Below are 20851 nucleotides of genomic sequence, written 5' to 3' on the forward strand. Positions count from 1 at the left end.
GTAACTATAGACCAGTGAGCCTGACTTCAGTGCCGGGAAAAATAGTGGAAACTATTCTCAAGATCAAAATCGTAGAGCATATAGAAAGACATGATTTAATGGGACACAATCAACATGGATTTACCCAAGGGAAGTCTTACCTAACAAATCTGCTTCATTTTTTTGAAGGGGTTAATAAACATGTGGATAAAGGTGAACCGGTAAATGTAGTGTATTTGGATTTTCAGAAGGCGTTTGACAAAGTCCCTCATGAGAGGCTTCTACGAAAACTAAAAAGTCATGGGATAGGAGGCGATGTCCTTTCGTGGATTACAAACTGGTTAAAAGACAGGAAATAGAGAGTAGGATTAAATTGTCAATTTTCTCAGTGGAAAAGGGTAAACAATGGAGTGCCTCAGGGATCTGTACTTGGACCGGTGCTTTTCAATATATATATAAATGATCTGGAAAGGAATACGAGTGAGGTTATCAAATTTTCAGATTACAAAATTATTCAGAGTATTTATTGATTTATTTATTTATTTTAGTTTTTTCTGTACCAGCATTCGTGAGAGTGTCACATCATGCCGGTTTACAATAAACAGGGGAGTGATGAAAGGTATAGAGAACAAAGTAAATAACATGTTGAACCAAAAAACAATTACAGTTACAATAAAACAGGGATAAGTACAACTTGGAGCAGAGAAGTGATATGAAAAAATTAACATAATATATTAATCTAACTTTGACAAGGTACATTTACAAAGATTTGATGAGGCACATTAACAGGAGATTGTGGTAATTGCTAGGAATTGTCCATTTGAACTAATAGTAGGATTTATTATGTGAGGGTAGAGATAGCAAGTGTTGGTTTTCTGCATATGGGCAGTTATTGGAAGATGGTTGGAGGTGAGTTAAGGTTTAATCCGAGTCTGGGAAGGCTTTTTTGAATAGCCACGTTTTGAGTCTTTTCCTGAAAGTTGGTAGGCAAGGTTCCTGCCGTAGCTCCGGTGGGATGGAGTTCCAGAGCGGAGGTCCTGCTGTGGAGAAAGCCCTGTCTCTTTCTCACAAATCACAAGCAGACTGTGATACATTACAGGAGGACCTTGCAAGACTGGAAGATTGGGCATCCAAATGGCAGATGAAATTTAATATGGACAAGTGCAAGGTGTTGCATATAGGGAAAAATAACCCTTGCTGTAGTTACACAATGTTAGGTTCCATATTAGGACTACCACCCAGGAAAAAGATCTAGGCATCACAGTGGATAATACTTTAAAATCGTTGGCTCAGAGTGCTGCAGCAGTCAAAAAAGCAAATAGAATGTTAGGAATTATTAGGAAGGGAATGGTTAATAGAACGGAAAATGTCATAATGCCTCTGTATCGCTCCATGGTCAGACCGCACCTTGAATACTGTGTACAATTCTGGTCACCGCATCTCAAAAAAGATATAGTTGCGATGGAGAAGGTACAGAGAAGGGCAACAAAAATGATAAAGGGGATGGAACAGCTCCCCTATGAGGAAAGGCTGAAGAGGTTAGGGCTGTTCAGCTTGGAGAAGAGACGGCTGAGGGGGGATATGATAGAGGTCTTTAAGATCATGAGAGGTCTTGAACGAGTAGATGTGACTCGGTTATTTACACTTTCGAATAATGGAAGGACTAGGGGGCATTCCATGAAGTTAGCAAGTAGCACACTTAAGAATAATCGGAGAAAATTCTTTTTCACTCAACGCACAATAAAGCTCTGGAATTTGTTGCCAGAGAATGTGGTTAGTGCAGTTAGTGTAGCTGGGTTCAAAAAAGGTTTGGATAAGTTCTTGGAGGAGAAGTCCATTAATGGCTATTAATCAATTATACTTATGGAATAGCCACTGCTATTAATTGCATCAGTAGCATGGGTTCTTCTTAGTGTTTGGGTAATTGCCAGGTTCTTGTGGCCTGGTTTTGGCCTCTTTTGGAAACAGGATGCTGGGCTTGATGGACCCTTGGTCTGACCCAGCATGGCAATTTCTTATGTTCTTATGTAATAATTTTGTATTATCCACAAATTTGATAACCTCACTCGTCGTATTCCTTTCCAGATCATTTATATATATATTGAAAAGCACCGGCTCAAGTCCAGATCCCTGAGGCACTCCACTGTTTACCCTTTTCCACGAGAAAAATTACCATTTAATCCTACTCTCTGTTTCCTGTCTTTTAACCAGTTTGTAATCCACGAAAGGACACCGCCTCCAATCCCAAGACTTTTTAGCTTCCTTAGAAGCCTCTCATGAGGGAATTTGTCAAACGCCTTTTGAAAATCCAAATACACTACATCTATCGGTTCATCTTTAGCCACATGCTTATTAACCCCTTCAAAAAATGTAGCAGATTTGTTAGGCAAGACTTCCCTTGGGTAAATCCATGTTGATTTTGAGAATAGTTTCCACTATTTTTCCCGGCAATGAAGTCAGGTTCACTGGTCTATAGTTACCCGGATCCCCCCTGGAGCCTTTTTTAAATATTGGGGTTATATTGGCCACCCTCCAGTCTTCAGGTACAATGGATGATTTTAATGATAGGTTACAAATTTTAACTAATAGATCAGAAATTTCATTTTTTAGTTCCTTCAGTACCCTCGAATGCATATCATCCGGTCCAGATAATTTGCTACTCTTTAGTTTGTCAATCTGGCTTATTATATCTTCCAGGTTCACAGTGATTTCATTCAGTTCATCTGATTCATCGCCCCTGAAAACCATCTCCAGAGCTGGTATCTCCCCAACATCCTCATTAGTAAACACTGAAGCAAAGAATTCATTTAATCTTTCTCAAATGGCCTTATCCTTCCTAAGAGCCCCTTTAACCCCTCCGTCATCTAAGGGTGCAACCGACTTCCTCACAGGTTTCTTGCTTCAGATATATTTAAAAAACGTTTTTATTATGAGTTTTTGCCTCTATGGCCAACTTCATTTCAAATTCTCTCTTCGCCTGTCTTATCGGTGTTTTACACTTAACTTGACAATGCTTGTTTTATCCTATTTTCTTCAGATGGATCCTTCTTCCAATTTTTGAAGGATGTTTTTTTTGGCTAAAATAGCCTCTTTCACCTCATCTTTTAACCATGACAGTAATTGTTTTGCCTTTATCCTATTGGACTCTATACCCTCCTGGACATAAAGTGCCACACCCCCACCAAGTTGATCCTCCCTATCATTGCGATATAATTTGTACCCTGATATAGCACTGTCCCATTGGTTATCCTCTTTCCACCAAGTCTCTGTGATGCCAATTATGTCAATCTCATCATTTGCTGCTGTACACTCTAACTCTCCCATTATACTTCTTAGACTTCTGGCATTGGCATACAGACATTTCAAAGTGTGTTTTTTGTTAATATTAACCTGCTTTTCAGTTGTTAGGGATAATTCGGAAATCATTAGCTTTGGTGATTTTTTTACATATAGGCACATGGACTATGTTTGCTTTTAATGGAACCTCTCTGTTGGGATGCCCTAACTCTCCTGTTTCATTAGTATCCTTCAAGGATACATTTCTCTGAACCATGCACTGCTGAGTGACTGTCGGCTTTCCCCCTTGTTCTAGTTTAAAAGCTGCTCTATTTCCTTTTTGAAAGTTAATGCCAGCAGCTTGGTTCCACTCTGGTTAAGGTGGAGCCCATCCTTTCGGAAAAGTCTCCCCTTTCCCCAAACATTTCCCCAGTTCCTTACAAAGCTGAATTCCTCTTCCCTGCACCATCGTCTCATCCACGCATTGAAACTGGAGCTCTGCCTGCCTCTGGGGACCTGCACGTGGAACAGGAAGCATGTCAGAGAACGCTACCCTGGAGGTTCTGGATTTCAGCTTCCTACCTAAAATCCTAAATTTAGCTTCCAGAACCTCTCTCCCACGTTTTCCTATGTCGTTGGTGCCCACATGTACCTCGACAGCCGGCTCCTCCCCAGAACTGTCTATAATCCTACCTCGGTGATGCTTGAGGTTTGCCACCCTCGCACCAGGCAGACAAGTTACCAGGCAGTCCTCACGTCCACCAGCCACCCTGCTATCTACATTTCTAATAATCGAATCACCAACTATGATGGCTGGCCTAACCCTTCCCTCCTGGGCAATAGCCCTGGGAGACTTGTCCTCAGTGCAAGAGGACAATACATTACCTGGAGAGCAGGTCCTTGCTACAGGATCACTTCCTGCTACACCAGGATGATGTTCTCCTACTGAGAGACCTTTCTGATGCAAAGCAGCACTAGGGCTGCCAGACTGGATTTGGGACTTGGCTACTATGTCCCTGAATGTCTCATCAATGTACCTCTCTGTCTGCCTCAGCTCCTCCAAGTCTTCTACTCTAGCCTCTAGAGATCGGACTCGTTCCCTGAGAGCCAGGAGCTCTTTGCACCGAGTGCACACATACAATCTCTCACCGGCGGGTAAAAAATCATTCATGTGACACTCAATATACTTCCTATCCCAAAGAAAATGGGAGATCTTCATCCAATCTTAGATCTCAGAGATTTAAATTATTTTCTAAAGAAGGAAAAAATCAAGATGAACTCATTAAGTACATTCCTTCCACTCCTTCAGTAACAAGAATGGTTGACATCACTAGATCTGTATATGTAAACTGCTTAGACAGTCAGATTACTGCCCTATTCTGCGGCATATAAAAATGTATAAATAATAATAAAATAATCATAGACCTCAGTCACTTATGCGCATATTTGGATCAACAAAAATACAGGAAATACCTAAGATTTACCCTTGAGGATTGACAGTACCAATACAGCATACTGCCCTTTTGTCTAATGGCAGCTCCAAGAAATTTTATCACATTTCTAGCAGTAGTAGTAGCTCACCTGAGAAAGCAAACTTTGCTTGTCTTTCCACACCTAGATGACTGACTAATATCGAGTACATTTTATAAAAACTAAAAAAAAAAAAATGATATAAAGCAAGTAGTAAGCAAAATACACACTCCTGGATTTATTATAAAATTCGAAAAATGCAGAGTGGTTCCAAGTCAATGGATAGAATTCATAGCTTCAAAACTAGACATGGCCAAGGGGGGAAGCTTATCTTCTTCTCCAGAGAGCGAAAAAAATAAAAATACTTAAACAATCTTTATTTGAGGGAAGCTAGACTACAGCACAGAAATACATGAGAATATTGGGTCATATGGCTTCAACGGTAGAAGTTACACTCTAGCAAGGCTCAAGATGCGACATGCTCAATATCACCTAAAAAACAATTGGGATCAATACATCCAACCATAACATATCAATAACAAAGGAACTATTGTATTCGCTAAAGTGGTGGACAACAACTAAGAATCTTGTTCAAGGACAAGCCATACACCTTGTTCAAATACAGAAAATATTAACAATAGATGCATCAAGCCAAGACATGGGAGTGCATATCAGTTCAATGTGCATACAGTGTCTTTGGACAAAGCAAAAATTAACACTTCAGATCAATAATTTAGAAATGAAAATGATCTACAATGTTCTTTGAGGGTTCAAAACTTAGCTGAATGAGAAACAGATGGACAATGAGGTTGCAATGTTTTATATAAACAAGCAAGGGGGAACATGCTCTTACCATCTTTGTAAGGAAGCCCTGAGCATTTGGAGGTTAGTAACGAAAAGGAGAATTTAGATCTCAGCGGTCCATCTCCCAGGAAGACAATATCATAGTAGACTTGTTGAGCCATCAACTCCAACCATACAAATGGTCACTGAATGAAGAAACATTGCACTACCTCTTAGAGCTTTGGGGAGTCCTGACATAAGCTTCTTCACATCACCGTTCGATCACAAACTGCAGCAAGACCAACTGACCAAGCACTGGCAATGGATGCATTTACCATATGTGGGATAGTCGAGTAAGTTTCATAGGCTAGAGGCAGGAACCACACTGACTCCAGTCTTTCTTCTTGCAACTTTCAACTTACAGCATACAAACACTAGTAGACTGCCTACCTTCAAGCAGTGTACTCTCAACTTAGCTTCCACCAGAGAGGGATCAGGATTTCGCTTCTCTGGAGACATGGGGCCTCGTTTTTCTAACTGAGCTACGACTCTTATTTTGCCAAGCAGGATCCCGCCCACAAAGCCCTCTCCCTCTATGGGTTTTAAGATGGACCAGGCATCCAGCTTGGTCCCGTAGAGGTTAAGGAGGAGAGTAATAGGGCCACTCATTTACATACCCTCTCTCTCAGCTTGAACCCATTAGGGTGAGTGCTAGCAGTCATCCTGGATCTCATCCAGGAAGGTGAATTCACTCCCTAATAGACACCTTCTGGCCTCCTGCAAGATATATTCTGAGTTGAGGTTATATAAGGTCATGCTCCCTCCTCTCATTAAGGATTCCCCAAATACCACCATTACCACCACCCACTGCCCCTTTTGACCTATGTCCAACTCCAGTCCTTCAACTAAGTTCATTGGTTGCTCTGTGCTCCACTCCTTCCCCAGCCTGTCTCTCTGGACTTTTGGGAGTTCCTGTAGTGGCTTCCACTCTTTACCCACTTTATCTAAGGAGTCTTCTGACTCCTCTGTGCTGTGTTTACCTGCACTGCCACTTTCTGGCCATTCTGCCATGGTTGCATCTGGTACTCTGCAGTACCTGCTCCTGGCCTTTCTGCAATGCCTCTCTTGGGTCTTCCTGCGGCACCTCTCTCTTGTTTCTGTGCAGCACCTGCATCTTGCCACTTGACAGCAATTCTGTCTAGCCTCTCTGCAGTGCCTCTGTCGGGCTCTTTGCGGTGCCTCTGTCGGGCTCTTTGCGGTGCCTCTGTCGGGCTCTTTGCGGTGCCTCTGTTGGGCTCTTTGCGGTGCCTCTGTCTGGACTCTTTGCAGTGCCTCTAACTGGCCTTTATGCAGTACCTGCGTCTGGCCTCTCTGTAGTGCCTTCGTTTAGCCTCTCTGCAGCGCCACTCGCTCTGCAGCGCTACTTGCTGGCTTCTCCATGCTGCTTTCTTCAGGCTAGTCTATGCTGCTTCTAATAGGCTACTGTATATTGACTTCTCCTGGGTAGTCCATGTTGCCTCTTTCAGGTCAGGCTGTAAAGCTCCACCATGAGGTCTCTTGCAAAGCAGTCACAGTCACTGCAGGTTCATTTATCTTGCATTCATTCTTTTCACTTCCATTCAGCTCTACCTGTTTTTGTAATTCTGGCTTATCTTTTGCCACCTGGTCCAGTGACATGTTCACTAGTTCCATGCCAGGTTTTCTTGTAATGCTGCCCCATTTTCTATTAGCAGATTTGGATACAGTTTACCTCCAGGAGTCTGATGCATGAAACAGAGTCAACCCATTCATATTATGGGACAGTTTCTAGTAGGCTTCTTTATGATATCACCCAGTAATGCATTGATACTAGCTCTAATTTTTATATCAGCTTCCTGAAACAAGTTTTAAACGAGTGGTTCTCTAACCAGAAGGTATAGTGTTCTACTATGGCAGGAGTGACAAACTCCAGTCCTTGAGAGTCACTAACAGGCCTGATTTTAAGGATGTCTATAATGAATATGCATGAGATAGATTTGCATGCACTGCCTTCATTGTATGCAAATCTATCTCATGCATATTCCTTGTAGATATTTTGAACATCTGGCCTGTTTGTGGTTCTTGAGGACCGGAGTTGGCCACCCATGTACTATGGGTTATTTTTCCCTCTACTCCCTCTCTATAGCTTCTCAGGTTCATATTTTAGAACACCTCTTGAAGACTCTTGGAAGTGTATAATGTGACAAGTATTTGTTCCTTGTGACCAAAATCTTTAGAATTATCCCCAGTAAGTAAATAAATAAATAAAGTCATTCTGTTCTGCTTAGAATACATTAACATTTTGTTTCACAATGTGCTGGTCACCCAGGAACCAGCACAATGATCCAGAACTAAGATACAGGCAAATCACTTCTGTTAGAATTATTTTGTAGTCTGTTAGTTTTAGAAACAGTTCATAATATTTTCTTTCTCCTACTAAGTTATCATAAGGAATTCTTCCTCTCTCTTCCCTTGATTTTCATGTCCTCTGTTCTATCTTGTACATATTTCCCTAAGATGGTGACTACATATCCTAGTTTGCTATTTAGCTTACTTGGCTATTAACCAAATTTCCCATAAACTGGAAAACAACATCTATCTTCTGTCTCGCACTGAGCTACTCTTATACCATTTTTCCCAGGATTATTATGCTGAATAGTAACTATGACAACCATGTTATTACTACAGGTTAGAACAAACAATCTAAAGCTTAGATCATTTTCAGAGCCTAAGATAAAGAGGTTGTCATAATCAGACAAATTTTGGAACCAGGTCAAATAATTTATATTTACTGAAAGTGTTTAACCTTTCAGCATTTTGATCTAGCTAGCTCCTCTACTTTTCCAGTTATAATTTAGTTAACCCTCTCACTTCATCTGGGCAATGTGCCTGGATTATCACAAGAATGAGCCCCCCTAGGGAAAACAATCAATGATAAGTAATATACCCGCACATCTAAATGTAAATATAACACACTAAGAATGTACACATAATCAAAAAATTATTTTAGACCAAATATATATAATTTTGACTCTTCATTGCTTCCTAAAAATATTTATTTTATAATATCAAAAAATTAAAAAATTTTTAGAAAATTTTTATAGATACACTGGTTATCATCATTTTTTCTAGATGTTATACAAACTTCCAAATCTTATATGCAATTCAAGAATTGTAAAGGATCTCAAAAAGAAGAACACAGGAAAGAATATCTGGTAAAACTTAGGGAGATAAAAAAAATAATCAAGAAAGCAAAAAGTCTGGCAGAAGAAAGGATTGCCAAAGAGATAAAGCAAAGTGACAAAATATTCTTCAGATACATCAGAGAAAGGAGAAAGGTCCAAAGAGGTATAGTGAAATTGAAAGGTGATCGGGATCAATGTGTGGACAGAGACAAAGAAATGGTGGAAATATTAAACAAATACAGTTCGATGTTCACTAAAGAAGACCCCGAAGAAGGACCGTCGCTAGTTAACAAGACCGTGGAAGAGGGTGGAGTAGACAAAACTCTGTTTACAGAATATATAGGAAGAGCTTGGAAAGCTGAATGTGGACAAAGCCGTGGGGTCTGATGAGGTTCCTCCCAGGATATTGAGGGAGCTCAGAGATGTGCTGGCAGGTCTGCTGTGTGACCTGTTCAATAGATCCTTGGAAACAGGAATGTTGCCGAGTGATTGAAGAAGAGCAATGGTGGTCCCGCTTTGCAAGAGTGGGAGCAGAGAGGAGGCTGGAAACAACAGTCCGGTTAGCCTCACGTCAGTGGTGGGAAAATTAATGGAGACTCTGCTGAAGGAAAGGATAATGAACTATCTACAATCTGGTGGGTTGCTCGGTCCGAGACATCATGGATTCACCAGAGAAAGGACCTCTCGCATGAATCTCATTGATTTTATTGATTGAGTGACTAAAGAATTGGATCAGGGAAGAGCGCTCAATGTGATTTACTTGTATTTTAGTAAAGCTTTTGATACAATCCCACATAGAAGACTCATGAATAAAATGAGAAGCTTGGGAGTGAGTGCCAAGATGGTGGCGTGGATTACAAACTGGTTGACAGATAGAAGATAGTGTGTGATGGTAAATGGAACCTTCTCTGAGTGCCACAGGGACTGGTGTTGGGACCGGTTCTGTTCAATATCTTTGTGAGCGACATTGTGGAAGGGATAGAAGGTAAAGTTTGTCTATTTGTGAATGATACTAAGATCTGCAACAGAGTGGACATGCTGGAAGGAGTAGAGAGAATGAAACATGATTTAAGGAATCTTGAACGGTGGGTGAAGATATGGCTGCCTGGATTCAATGCCAAGAAGTGCAGTACAAAAGAGCTGTATGTGATGGGGGGTGAAGGGCTGTTGAGCACGGAACAAGAGAGCAGTTTGAAGATGGTGAAGTAATGTGACAATGCAATAGCAAAAGCCAGAAGAATGCCAGGCTGCACTGAGAAAGGAATAACCAGTAAAAGAAAAAGGGGGTGATAATCCCCTTGTACAGGTCCTTGGTGAGGCCTCACCTGGAGTACTGTGTTCAGTTCTGGAGACTATCTCAAAAGGGACAGAGACAGAATGGAGGCAGTCCAGAGAAGAGCGACCAAAATGGTGGTGGGTCTCCATCAAATGACTTATGAGGAGAGGCTGAAGGTCCTAAATAAGTATACCCTGGAGGAGAGGAGGTGCAGGGGAGATATGATAGAAAACTTCAGATACCTGAAAGGTTTGGATGATGCACAATCAACGACAAACCTTTTCTGTTGGAAAGAGATCAGTAGAACTAGGGTTCACGAAATGAAACTACAGGGAGGACAACTCAGAACCAATGTCAATAAATATTTCTTCACAGAAATGGTGCTAGATGCCTGGAATGCCCTTCCAGAGGAGGTGGTAAAGACAACAGTAAAAGATTTCAAAGGGGCATGGGATAAACACTGTGGATCCCTTAAGGCTAGAGGATGGGAATGAAGAAAAGAGTGCAAGGGGATAAGTTGTTGGTGTGGCGGTTTCTACCCTTAACCAATAAACCTTGATGCTGTTGATGCAACTCCATCATTGCACTCTGCTTCAACGGCAGGGGGAAAAGAGGTAAAGGGGTCTTAAATTCAGACAGCAACCAACAAGGGCATTGAATTTCACAGTCTGGGGAAACAAATAAGTATGGGAGTAACTTGCTGATACGGCTGTTACTACCCTTAACCAATAAGCCTTAATGCTGTTGATGCAACTCCAATATTGCTCATTGCTTCAATGGCAAGAGGTAATGGGGAACTGGTGCAAACATTAACCAACAAGGGCCCTGATTCTGACAGTCTGGGAAACTTACAATTATAAAGGCGGCTTGTATGGCCAGTAGTTACTATGATAAGCTTGCTGGGCAGACTGGATGGACCATTTGTTCTTTTCTGCTGTCATTTCTATGTTTCTATGACAGTATATCCAAAACACAATTTAAACCCACTTTAATTCCCCTAAAATCACACTCAAACTATTATCATACTTCACGTGAATCATCCAAACCAACATACCATATAAATTAAAACTACTTGATGTAATTGCATAGAGAAATACAGTATTCTCCTTCTTATTACTGGGACCTATATCCCCTCTTTCAAATATTTACATTTCTACTTCTTCTCTGGCATTCTATGAGATGCAGATATATCTAGAGAGATGCAGACATATCTCAGTGTGGGTATAAGATAGCCAATACTGCCCTGGAAACAGCACAGCAGGAAACAACCCACCACCTGCTTTGTCCTTTCTGACTATTTAGCAGAGAGGAATCAGGATCAGGCAAAGCTGTCCACCTTCTCTTCCACAGAAAGAGAAGATAGGGATGAGCAGGGCTATCTGCATCCTCCCTTCCTGCCTGCCTGTTAAAACACTGAAGAGTAAGATATAAGTAAGGCCAGCTGCTTCCTTTTTCATACTCACCTGACAAAGCAGAGAGGAGATGAAGCTGAACTGAACAGTACTGTCTGCCTCTCCGTGCGCCCCCCCCCCCCCTACAAAGTAGAGAGGACCACATGCCTCACCACTACCAAAGAAGAGATGAAAGGTATCAGAGGAAAGTCACTTGCTCTACTATCTATCTATCTATTTATTTATTTATTTATTTGCTTGCTTGCTTGCTTTTATATGCCGACATTCACTGGGGTACATCACATTAGTTTACATGTTAGCGTGGAGAAATAGTAGGACGAACGGGTCTTACTATTTTTACATGGAACGGAGGCAGATCAACAGTTAATACAATTACATTTTAGCAGTGGTGAACATTGAAAGAGAATTGATTCAAACAGCTCAACAGGGCAATAACTATAGTTACAAGGGGAGGTGGGCATCTCTAGTTATTTACATGGGGAAATCTGTACATAGGAGACATATTGGGGCTTATTGAGGTACGCGGGCACGTCTAAAGGTTAATTAGGATTGTGATGTTTCCATTTTTATTGTGATGTCTGGATGGGGATGGGGAGAGTGGGTGGGGGGGGGGGTTAGGCTTGAGGGCTGAAAGGCTTTTTGGAATAGCCAGGTTTTTAGGGGGTTTTTTGAAAGACTGGGTGGAAGTCTCCAATCTGAGTTGTTCAGGGAGTGTGTTCCACAAAGAAGGGCCAGCTATTGATGTGGCGCATTCTCTGGTTGTGGTGAGGTGTGCTTGTTTTGCGGAGGGTATGTTTAGCAGGCCGGTGTTTTTTGATCTGAGGTTTCTTTGGGTGTGATGGTGGTGGAGGGCATCTTTTAGACATTCTGTGTTTTTATTGTGTATTGATTTGTGTAGTAGGGTAAGGGCTTTGTATTGGATTCTGTGGGATACTTTCAAATGTAAAAGATACCAGAAAAGCGAGAAGCCAGAGATATTTTCAGTATTTGTGTTTTCGTTTTACTTAAGTGGGGTGGTTGAAATTACATTTTCCAAAACAGAGTATGTATTTGTGTGGTTTAAGTGTTGTGGGAGAAATTAGAGTCCATGTGAAGCTATAGGAAGAGCTCAATATCAAAGGGGTGGCCAACTCAAGGGCCTTATACAGGCCTAATTTTCAGGATATCCATAAAGAATATGCTTGAGAAATATTTACATACAGTGGGGGCCATGTTTGCAAATATAGTTCATACATTTTCATTGTGGGTATCCTGAAAACCAGACCTGTTTCTGGCTTTTGAGGAGTAGAGTTGACCATCTCTGTAATATGCAAAGGTTGAGAACCGCTTTAAGTTAATCTGCTGGCCACAGCCAGAACAGAGCTGAGTAGAGGAAAACATAAAATTAAAAAATCATATATTGCTCACCAATGCCCACCTTTCACTTGACTATTAAAAGAAAATGGCCCTAACAATGTAATGAAGTATTTTAATACAGTGTTTCTTAAGTCAGTCCTGAAGTACTTACCAACCAGTCTGGTTTTCAGGATATCCATAATGAATATGTATAAGATAGATTTGCATACTTATTGTGGATATCCTGAAAACCAGACTGATAGTCCAGGGCCAGCTTAAGAAATAGAGTTTTAATGCATACTACATATAGTTCTAGGTGAAAAACTAAGAGCTTTATTCAAAAAGTGTTATTGAATAAGTCCCTTAGAGTGCTATTTACTAAGCATTTTTCCCAGAGACAAAATGGAAGAAAGCCTTTAGTAAATGACCCCCCCCCCAACTTTGAAGTACCATAGAAATGCAATAGAAATATTTATTTGTATTGATTTATTGAGTTTGATATTCAAAACATGTTTAGCGCTAGATTCCTGGATAAGTAGGACTTATCTGGCTAAGTAGTGGCTGCTAAATAACTAGTTAAGTTGAATACCTAAATAACCAGATAAGTTGAATATCTGAATAACCAGATAAGTTGTGAGCTGGTAGTAGGCGGATCAAGGATATCTAAGTAGCCTTATTCAGCATTAGGCGGTTAACTTCTGGCAAATTAGACTTGCTTAATACAGGTTTAAATTTAGACAGATAAGACTTATTCATCTAAGTAGTGCTTACTATGGGGATCTTATAGAAACATAGTTTTTGGGTACTTGCCAGGTTCTTGTGGCCTGGATTGGCCACTGTTGGAAACAGGATGCTGGGCTTGATGGACCCTTGGTCTGACCCAGTATGGCATGTTCTTATGAAAAATGGCATATTTATTCTCAGAATTTGTTTATTTATTTAAAAACTTTTTTACAGGCCTCATGTTAACAATAACTAATAGGGTCATTCATCAAAGTGCGTTATGGCCTATTTAAACTAGTTCATGGTGACTCACTAATTTGGACCTGTATTTTATTGCGGCTTTATAGACTTTCAAGACAGTTACACTCATTAAATAAAAATCTATTAGGTATCCAGCAATGAGAATTGCAAGGCTTGATATAGCAAGGAAGAGAGTGTTCTCCGTTGTGAACCCCATACTTTGAAATGCCCTGCCTGATGCCCTGCGCATTTGTACAAATTAAAAAGTACTTAAAAGTAAGCTAAAAACACTTTTATTTAAGAAGGCATTTGATATTGATGCAATGTAGACTATAATTTTATAATTTATGCTAATTGTCATCATCCAATTTACCATCCTATCTTTGTTAAACTTTATAGAAGGCAGAATCAATTTTAGATTGTATCATATGTTTTATATCATTGTAAAGTTTTTTTTTTATGTTTTGCCTATTATATATGTAATGATGTAAACTGCTACGAACAATTTTATGGAGACAGTGTTATAAAAACTTTTTAAATAAATATTCATCCATTTGTAAAATAATAGGATTTCCAGTTATAGAGTTGCTAACCAACTCCATTTTAGCAAAACAGATCCATACATTTCTAATTTTATCCTACTGTATATATAGATTTGTAATTGTTCAGAACAACCAGTCTGTGCATGGGACTGGATCAACATGTCCTGGATCAGCCATCATAAGATGTTGAAATTATTAGAAACTAGAAACCTTATTCAATAATAATTTTTTTCCATTTTTTACAGAATTGGGAAGAGCCCTTTTTGAGCAAGGCCCTAAGGCATAGTTATCTTTTTGGCAAAAACTGGCATTCAAGGACATCTTCATACATGGGTTTCCACTGAATTCTAAGTTAATGAGCCACTTAACTTAGAATTTTAGTAAAATTTTGCATGGACTACGTGCTAAAGTTTACTATGGTCGAAGGGCCTTTTTGTTATTTGTTTTGCAAACAGGTCTCATGCCCTTTAAAATGTGGAAAAGCTGGAAATGGCCATTTTGCACATTTTAATGTACGTAGGCATTGTTTGTGAAAGAAATTGCAGCTTGTTACATTCACCTCCATGTCTTTAAAGCAAATATTTGAAATGCCTGCTGCAGGTAAATGAAATCAACTACGATAAACAATTCAGTGCTCAGTAGCTTTGTGATTGGTCAGCAGTTCTCCTAGGTGAACTACAGAATTTCCTCAAGCTCAGAATAAATACCAGCCACATACCTCAGCTTTGTTTATAACTTTGTGTATAACATGGTAACTTCCAGTAGCTAAAGACAGAGTTGTTTATCAGGACATGATTCCTACAGGAAATTAGAAACATATGATAGCAATAAAATTGATCCTGCTTTTAACAGTGTCCTTTAACATTCATAATATTATATTATTTGAAGTAACTAGTATCAGCATAGTTGAGTCAACCCATTTTTCTGTTTTAGTGGGACAAGGCATTGTCAGTTGCACCAGGTGTTTCTATGAAATACTGGAAGAAGTTAATGCAGAGGTAAGGCTCATAAATTGATGTATGTAAAAGACTATTTAAAAAAAGAGTACAGACTAAAACAAATTTAAAACATCACTGTAATGCAGACTACCAAAATTGGTCATGTTGAAATGTTTAGGCATGAGTATGTTATGATGTTTTATAACGCTATCTTATAGCACTTTAAACAATTTAGATGTAAAAACAAATGAGGTAGATATTTGGTGGGCTAGTGAATGGGAAAGTCAGTTGGTTAACTGTACACAGATGTTCAGCAGCACTTATCCAGATGTGTGCCACTGAATACACTCAGCTAAAGTTACCTGGATAAAGTTATTTCGGTAGCTTCAGAGCAGGGGTTTTCTGATCAGATTTATCCAGTTAACTTTAACTGGGATATCAGTGTTCACTGACTAAAATTTAACCACACCCCCAGAGCACCTCTATCATCATCTCTTTCTCCAGCTAAACTTTGGGCGGGCAGTGTGTTACCCAGACAAAATTTAGATAGGGAGCAGAGAGGAAATTTTCAAATCTTGGCTTTTTTCTGGGTAACTCCAAAAGCTTCCCAGACAATTCTTTTGAATATCAGCCTTAAAATATGTACAAAAACATGATTTCCTTTTTTTTTTTTTTTTTTTTTTTTTGTGACACTGGAACTTCCAGCATCACTCAACCTCAGTTGGGTCTTATCAGGGACAACTATCAAGGAAAATAGAAATCCCAGCATGCACAACCTAGATGGGGAAAAAATTTAAAATAAAAATGTTTCTACCTGCAAAGGATATAGAGTAGAGCATTTCAATGTAGTTAAGGTCTATGGCTGGCTGTGAGGAAGTGCTTCTTTCAAAGGATGTTGCTTTTATGTTTAGATTTAGGGCTCTATTTAAACGTATTACAATATGCCCACTTTGAGAGACATTTTTTAACACAGCACATAAATTAGCCGGCAAATATAAGTATAAGCTACACCATTTTTCAAAGCAGTCTTATACGCATAAGTCCATTTTGAAAATTATCTCAGCAAAAGTACATGCCCACAATTATACTTGCTATTTGTTGCATATAGTTTTGCTGAGATAATTTTCACTCTTTAAAAAAATGTGCATAAATCCAAATCACATCCAGACTCTACTCCCTAGAACACCTCTCCCCTATGCACATAAAATTATGACATATTAGTCAGACAGTTGTCTAAAGGGCCATTTCTGTAAGTACTACTTTATTCAAGAAGCACTTTTGAAAATTACCCTCTCTATGACCCACATTAGCAAGGACTGGAGTAATATAGCTTTATTTGGAGAGTTATTGATAAAGTTACATAAATTTGGATTCTAACAAGATGTGCATTTATCAGATTTAGCTATCTCTTCAGGTCTGGGCTCAGTCATTATCTGCAAAATATCTTCCCATCACACACAGCCAGCAGGAAAGCTAAGTGGCAGCTATTCACATTCTGTCAGGTATGGGCAGAAACTGATTATAATCTGGACCCCACTGGTCAAAGCTATTGGCCAATTCCTTGGACAATGTATTTCTTTGTGTCTGTGTAAAAATCTACCACCTAAGGTTCAACAAATTTCCTACCCCATATATCTGGTAAAATTCTAAAAAATCTGCCAAACTTAAAAATGAATGAAATCTGCCTGGTTTGATTTTGACTTCTAATGTTTCACATATCTCTTTGTAAATAATTCATTCCTTAATTAACTTAGTTGTTCTTCACTATACTTATGATAGCTTTAAAACTGTGTTAGCTGTGTGTGTATACTGGAAAAATCCTTCACTAAATAAGAAACCTAGACATGAATTGAATCATCCAATACTGATCAGAAACTCTGCCTTCCACCCTCACCCTTGCACCATAATATGTAAATCACAACCGACAATCCATGAATTACTGGATGGGATCATCATAAAAAATTATTGTGTATCATTTATTGAGGATTTTATATAGATCATGAACTACATATCATCATTTTTATTTTGCATTCCCCACATTGGAAAAATATCACCCATTCTAACTCTAAATGGTATTTCCACCCTTTGATTTCTACAGTAGTGTGTAGAGTATTGTGTAGAGTATTCCAGAAGGCCAGATGAATCCTGCAAATTATTCACACAAGAAGATTAAGAAATGATTTATAAATCTAATCCTGAAATCACTGGGTAGGGTAGTGGGATCACAAAGCACTTAAAACAAGTGAATTTCAGTATATTGTCCAAGGGGTACACAGATCATGAAGTATGGATCACAGATTTTGAAATCAGCAAACCTATCTCTACTAGAAAACATTTGCAGAATTTTTGTTTTACCTGGCAAAGCTGGTATGTGGGATGGGGCTGTGCCGAGTCCATTCACAAATTTATTTCATATTCTGTAGTTTGTAACCCATCTGCTATGATATTAAAAAGCTAGGGGTTTTTTGCCTTCACTAGGCGAGCAGACCAGTTGATTCAGGAAGAAAATGATGATGTCATTCCCTATTGTATAGCTACTGGTGATGTGAAGAAGCTTGTCAATTTTTTTACTTCTAGAGGTCAACTTAAAGAAGCTCTGCTTGTTGCACAGGTATTGTTGCAAACTTTGAGGTCAGTCTCGAATATGTTAATTTTTTATGATTAAATATATTTGAAGATGTTGAAAAATTAGAGGTTAGATACTGCATTTCACTGTTCTGTATTTTTTCCATAAGATGTTGAAGTAGCTACCATGAACAGATATTGTGTAACATGAATAGTAGGGTCAAAACATCTTTCTACTATAGCTTCTCCTATTTACTCATCTAGTTTTTATACTGTGCAACATGATAGTTGACCACTCTGAATATAAAAGTAACAGCTTTGGAATGTAGGAGAGGAGGATTTATTTATTTTATTTTTTATTTATTTATAAAATTTATGTATTGCTTCATAGATCTTACCATTTGATCTTACAGAGTTGGGGGGACAGCAAGGGAAAATGCTCTGAAACAAGAATAAGCTGAGGAGACAGAAGGAGCTGACAAGAGAGATACCTACATTGTATTGAGAACCGAGTGCTGAGATATAGGGAAGAGTGAAGGAGGGCAAGACCTGGAAAAAGAGAAGAAACTTGAATTGAATGTAGAACAGACATCAACCAGCCAGAGCAGTCCAGACATATTGGTTATGCTGCCCACCAGCAGATGGAGACAGAGAACAACAGGTTTGCTGATAGCCCATATAAGGTCTCATGCTGTCAGCCCATATAAGGTCTCATGCTGTCCTCTGCCTGCCAGTATTCTCTGTTTCCAGCAGATGGTAGGCAAGTGTCGCAAGCTTTCTGAGTCCTACTTCTAGCCCAGGTGAAAAAGTTGTAAATTGACTGCTGTAAGGATGATAATCCCTAACACTCTCCCCTGGATGAGTTGCTCCTGGGGTGACTGTCCTCTACTTTCTTCCATGGTTTTACTGTTCCTGAGGTGAAAGTTTTGACTCCCTCCCTCAGTTGATCTGCTCCTGGGGTGACCCAGTGGAGCTTGGCTTTGCAGCCAGGGGGATTTTGGGGGAAGAGGTCTGTTGCCTTTCTTCTATCCTTCTGGAATCTCCTTTTTCTTTAGGATTTCCTCCCTCCTTGTTTCTCCCTCATCTCAGTCTTCCTCCTGTCTGGACAAGAAAGTTTTAAAAGCAAAGTAAAAAATAAAATAAAATAATAGTTTAAGAAGTTGCTGCAGGTGTACTATCCCGTTGTTCAGGAGACCTAGATAGGAGTTTTTTGTTGACTACTTGCTGGCATAGGGGAATGAAGGGAGGTCATGGCAGTGGTCATAGCAGCTCAGGAGGAGTGCAGGAAAAAGCTCCATTTTTGTGACATGTGTGGAACGCATCAAGCAAGTTGGAGGGAGGATTGAGATGCAGGGTTTGGGCAGAGAACAGGGAAAAGGGCATTTGGAAGGATGTGATTCATCCTAGGGATGCTGCTTCTGAAGAACCGTCAGTTGAGTCTGCTCCCACCGGCAGGCTTGGTGTTGCAGAGGAAATGGTGGACATTTTGAAATTGTATGATTTCAGGGACATGGAAGAATAGCGACCGCGCTGTTTCCTACAGGTTTTGGAAGCAGGTTCCTCTGGGCCTTCAGCATTCAGAGGGCTTGGGACCCTCTCTGTAGGCCAGGAACCAGCTCTTACCCATTCTTGGCCAATGTTATCAGCAGAATATTTCCTGTGTCAAAATTCAAATCTTGGGCTGTCCTCTTGCCAGTCTTCTGCTCAGGTAGCAGGACAAAGCATTTTTTTGTAGAAAGGGGGCAGAGGTAAATTTGGAGGAATAAAGGCTTTCTGAGGTCTGATGATTCTCAGTTGGATTTCAGGGGTTCCAGGTTAGTGATGAAGAGAGAGTATTCTCCTGCAGAGGAGGGAGATTCCTCCATAGTTTGGTTATTTCATAATGAAGAACTTCCTTGAGGGTTTTGAACATTTTGGAGGAAAATTGTGAAATGGATGAGTACACTGCTAAAGATCCTGTTATGGTGTGTATGAAAAAGCCATCCAAAGCTTTTCTGTGCCAAGTCCATCAGGGATTTAATTTCTAGGTAGTGCAGAGCTTTCCAAACTTTTCATGTTGGTGACACACTTTTTAGACAAACATATTTCACGACACAGTAATTCAGTCTACTAGCAAACCAGAGGTTAAAAGTTGGTACTGGAACATTCCAGAAGCCAATTTTAAGGGAGGTAAGCCTCTGGCTAGACATTTAAATGCTCAGGAAAGGGGATAATTTAGGACTTATTTATTTATTTATTTTATTTATTTATTATTTTTATATACCGACATTTTGATCTCAATCGAGATATCACACCAGTTTACATTCAGGTACTGTACACGTATTTCTCTATCCCCAGAGGGCTTACAGTCTAAGTTTTTGTACCTGAGGCAATGGGGGGTAAAGTGACTTGCCCAAGGTCACAAGGAGCGACAGCAGGACTTGAACCCTGGTCTCCTGGTTCATAGTCCACTGCTCTAACCACAAGGTTAGATGTGTGTGTTGTCACAAGAAGGACTACTATTCCTGTTGAGGATGGAGCCTCCCTCAAAAGATGCACAGGACAGGAAAATAGAATTAATGCTTTTAAGCAAGCATTTGAAGTGGCTAGCTATGCTTTGCAGGCAGCTGTGTGTAGTGGCATTGTTGCTAGGGCTGCTTTGTGTTTGGCGTAGTTTATGCAGGAGTGTTCCTTGGAGGGCTTTGACTCGATCCTGCATCATTTTTAGAGGATGCTTCTTATGATTTGGTTTGCACTATAGCCAAAACTATGGCTTCAATTATTAAAGCTAGGTGGCTCTTGTAGCTGCATAATTGGTCAGCTGATTCCATCTCTAAGACTCAATTGGTGAAGTTTCCTTTTAAAGGGAAGCTGTTGTTTGGAGAGGACTTGGAGAAGTTTGTGAAAGCCTTGGGGGAGTATAAGACTCCTCAGTTACCCTGCAGACCCCTTGAGAGTCATTTTCATAATCGTCGGAGAAAATCAGACAGGTCTTCAGGTGGTCAGCGAGCCAGGCCTTATAACAAGTTTCATTTATTTTACTCCAGTAAGAGAGAAGGCACCAAGGACAGTGGAGCAGCCAGTGCTTCAGGTTCCAGGAGTGCCCAATGAAAGATGCACAGACCCAGCC

General features: G+C 39.9%; 1 protein-coding gene across 6 annotated transcripts in view; it reads left to right on the forward strand.

Moving 5' to 3' along the window:
* The window catches only part of WDR17 (WD repeat domain 17), a 533217-nt gene that overhangs the window by 342475 nt on the left and 169891 nt on the right, over positions 1-20851 (forward strand). For 5 of the 6 annotated variants that reach the window (XR_003852810.1, XM_029578099.1, XM_029577946.1 and 2 more), the window contains 2 exons: positions 15173-15237; positions 17656-17788. The exons of the other annotated variant lie outside the window; for it this stretch is intronic. Coding sequence is in view for 4 of the 5 variants with exons in the window: in XM_029578099.1 (XP_029433959.1) it covers positions 15173-15237; positions 17656-17788 (198 nt within the window). In the remaining variant the exon portion in view is untranslated. The remainder of the gene's footprint in view (positions 1-15172; positions 15238-17655; positions 17789-20851) is intronic. 6 annotated transcript variants of the gene reach the window in all.

Source organism: Rhinatrema bivittatum, chromosome 1 (genome assembly GCF_901001135.1).
Source record: "Rhinatrema bivittatum chromosome 1, aRhiBiv1.1, whole genome shotgun sequence".
In the NCBI taxonomy this organism is placed as follows: Eukaryota; Metazoa; Chordata; class Amphibia; order Gymnophiona; family Rhinatrematidae; genus Rhinatrema; species Rhinatrema bivittatum.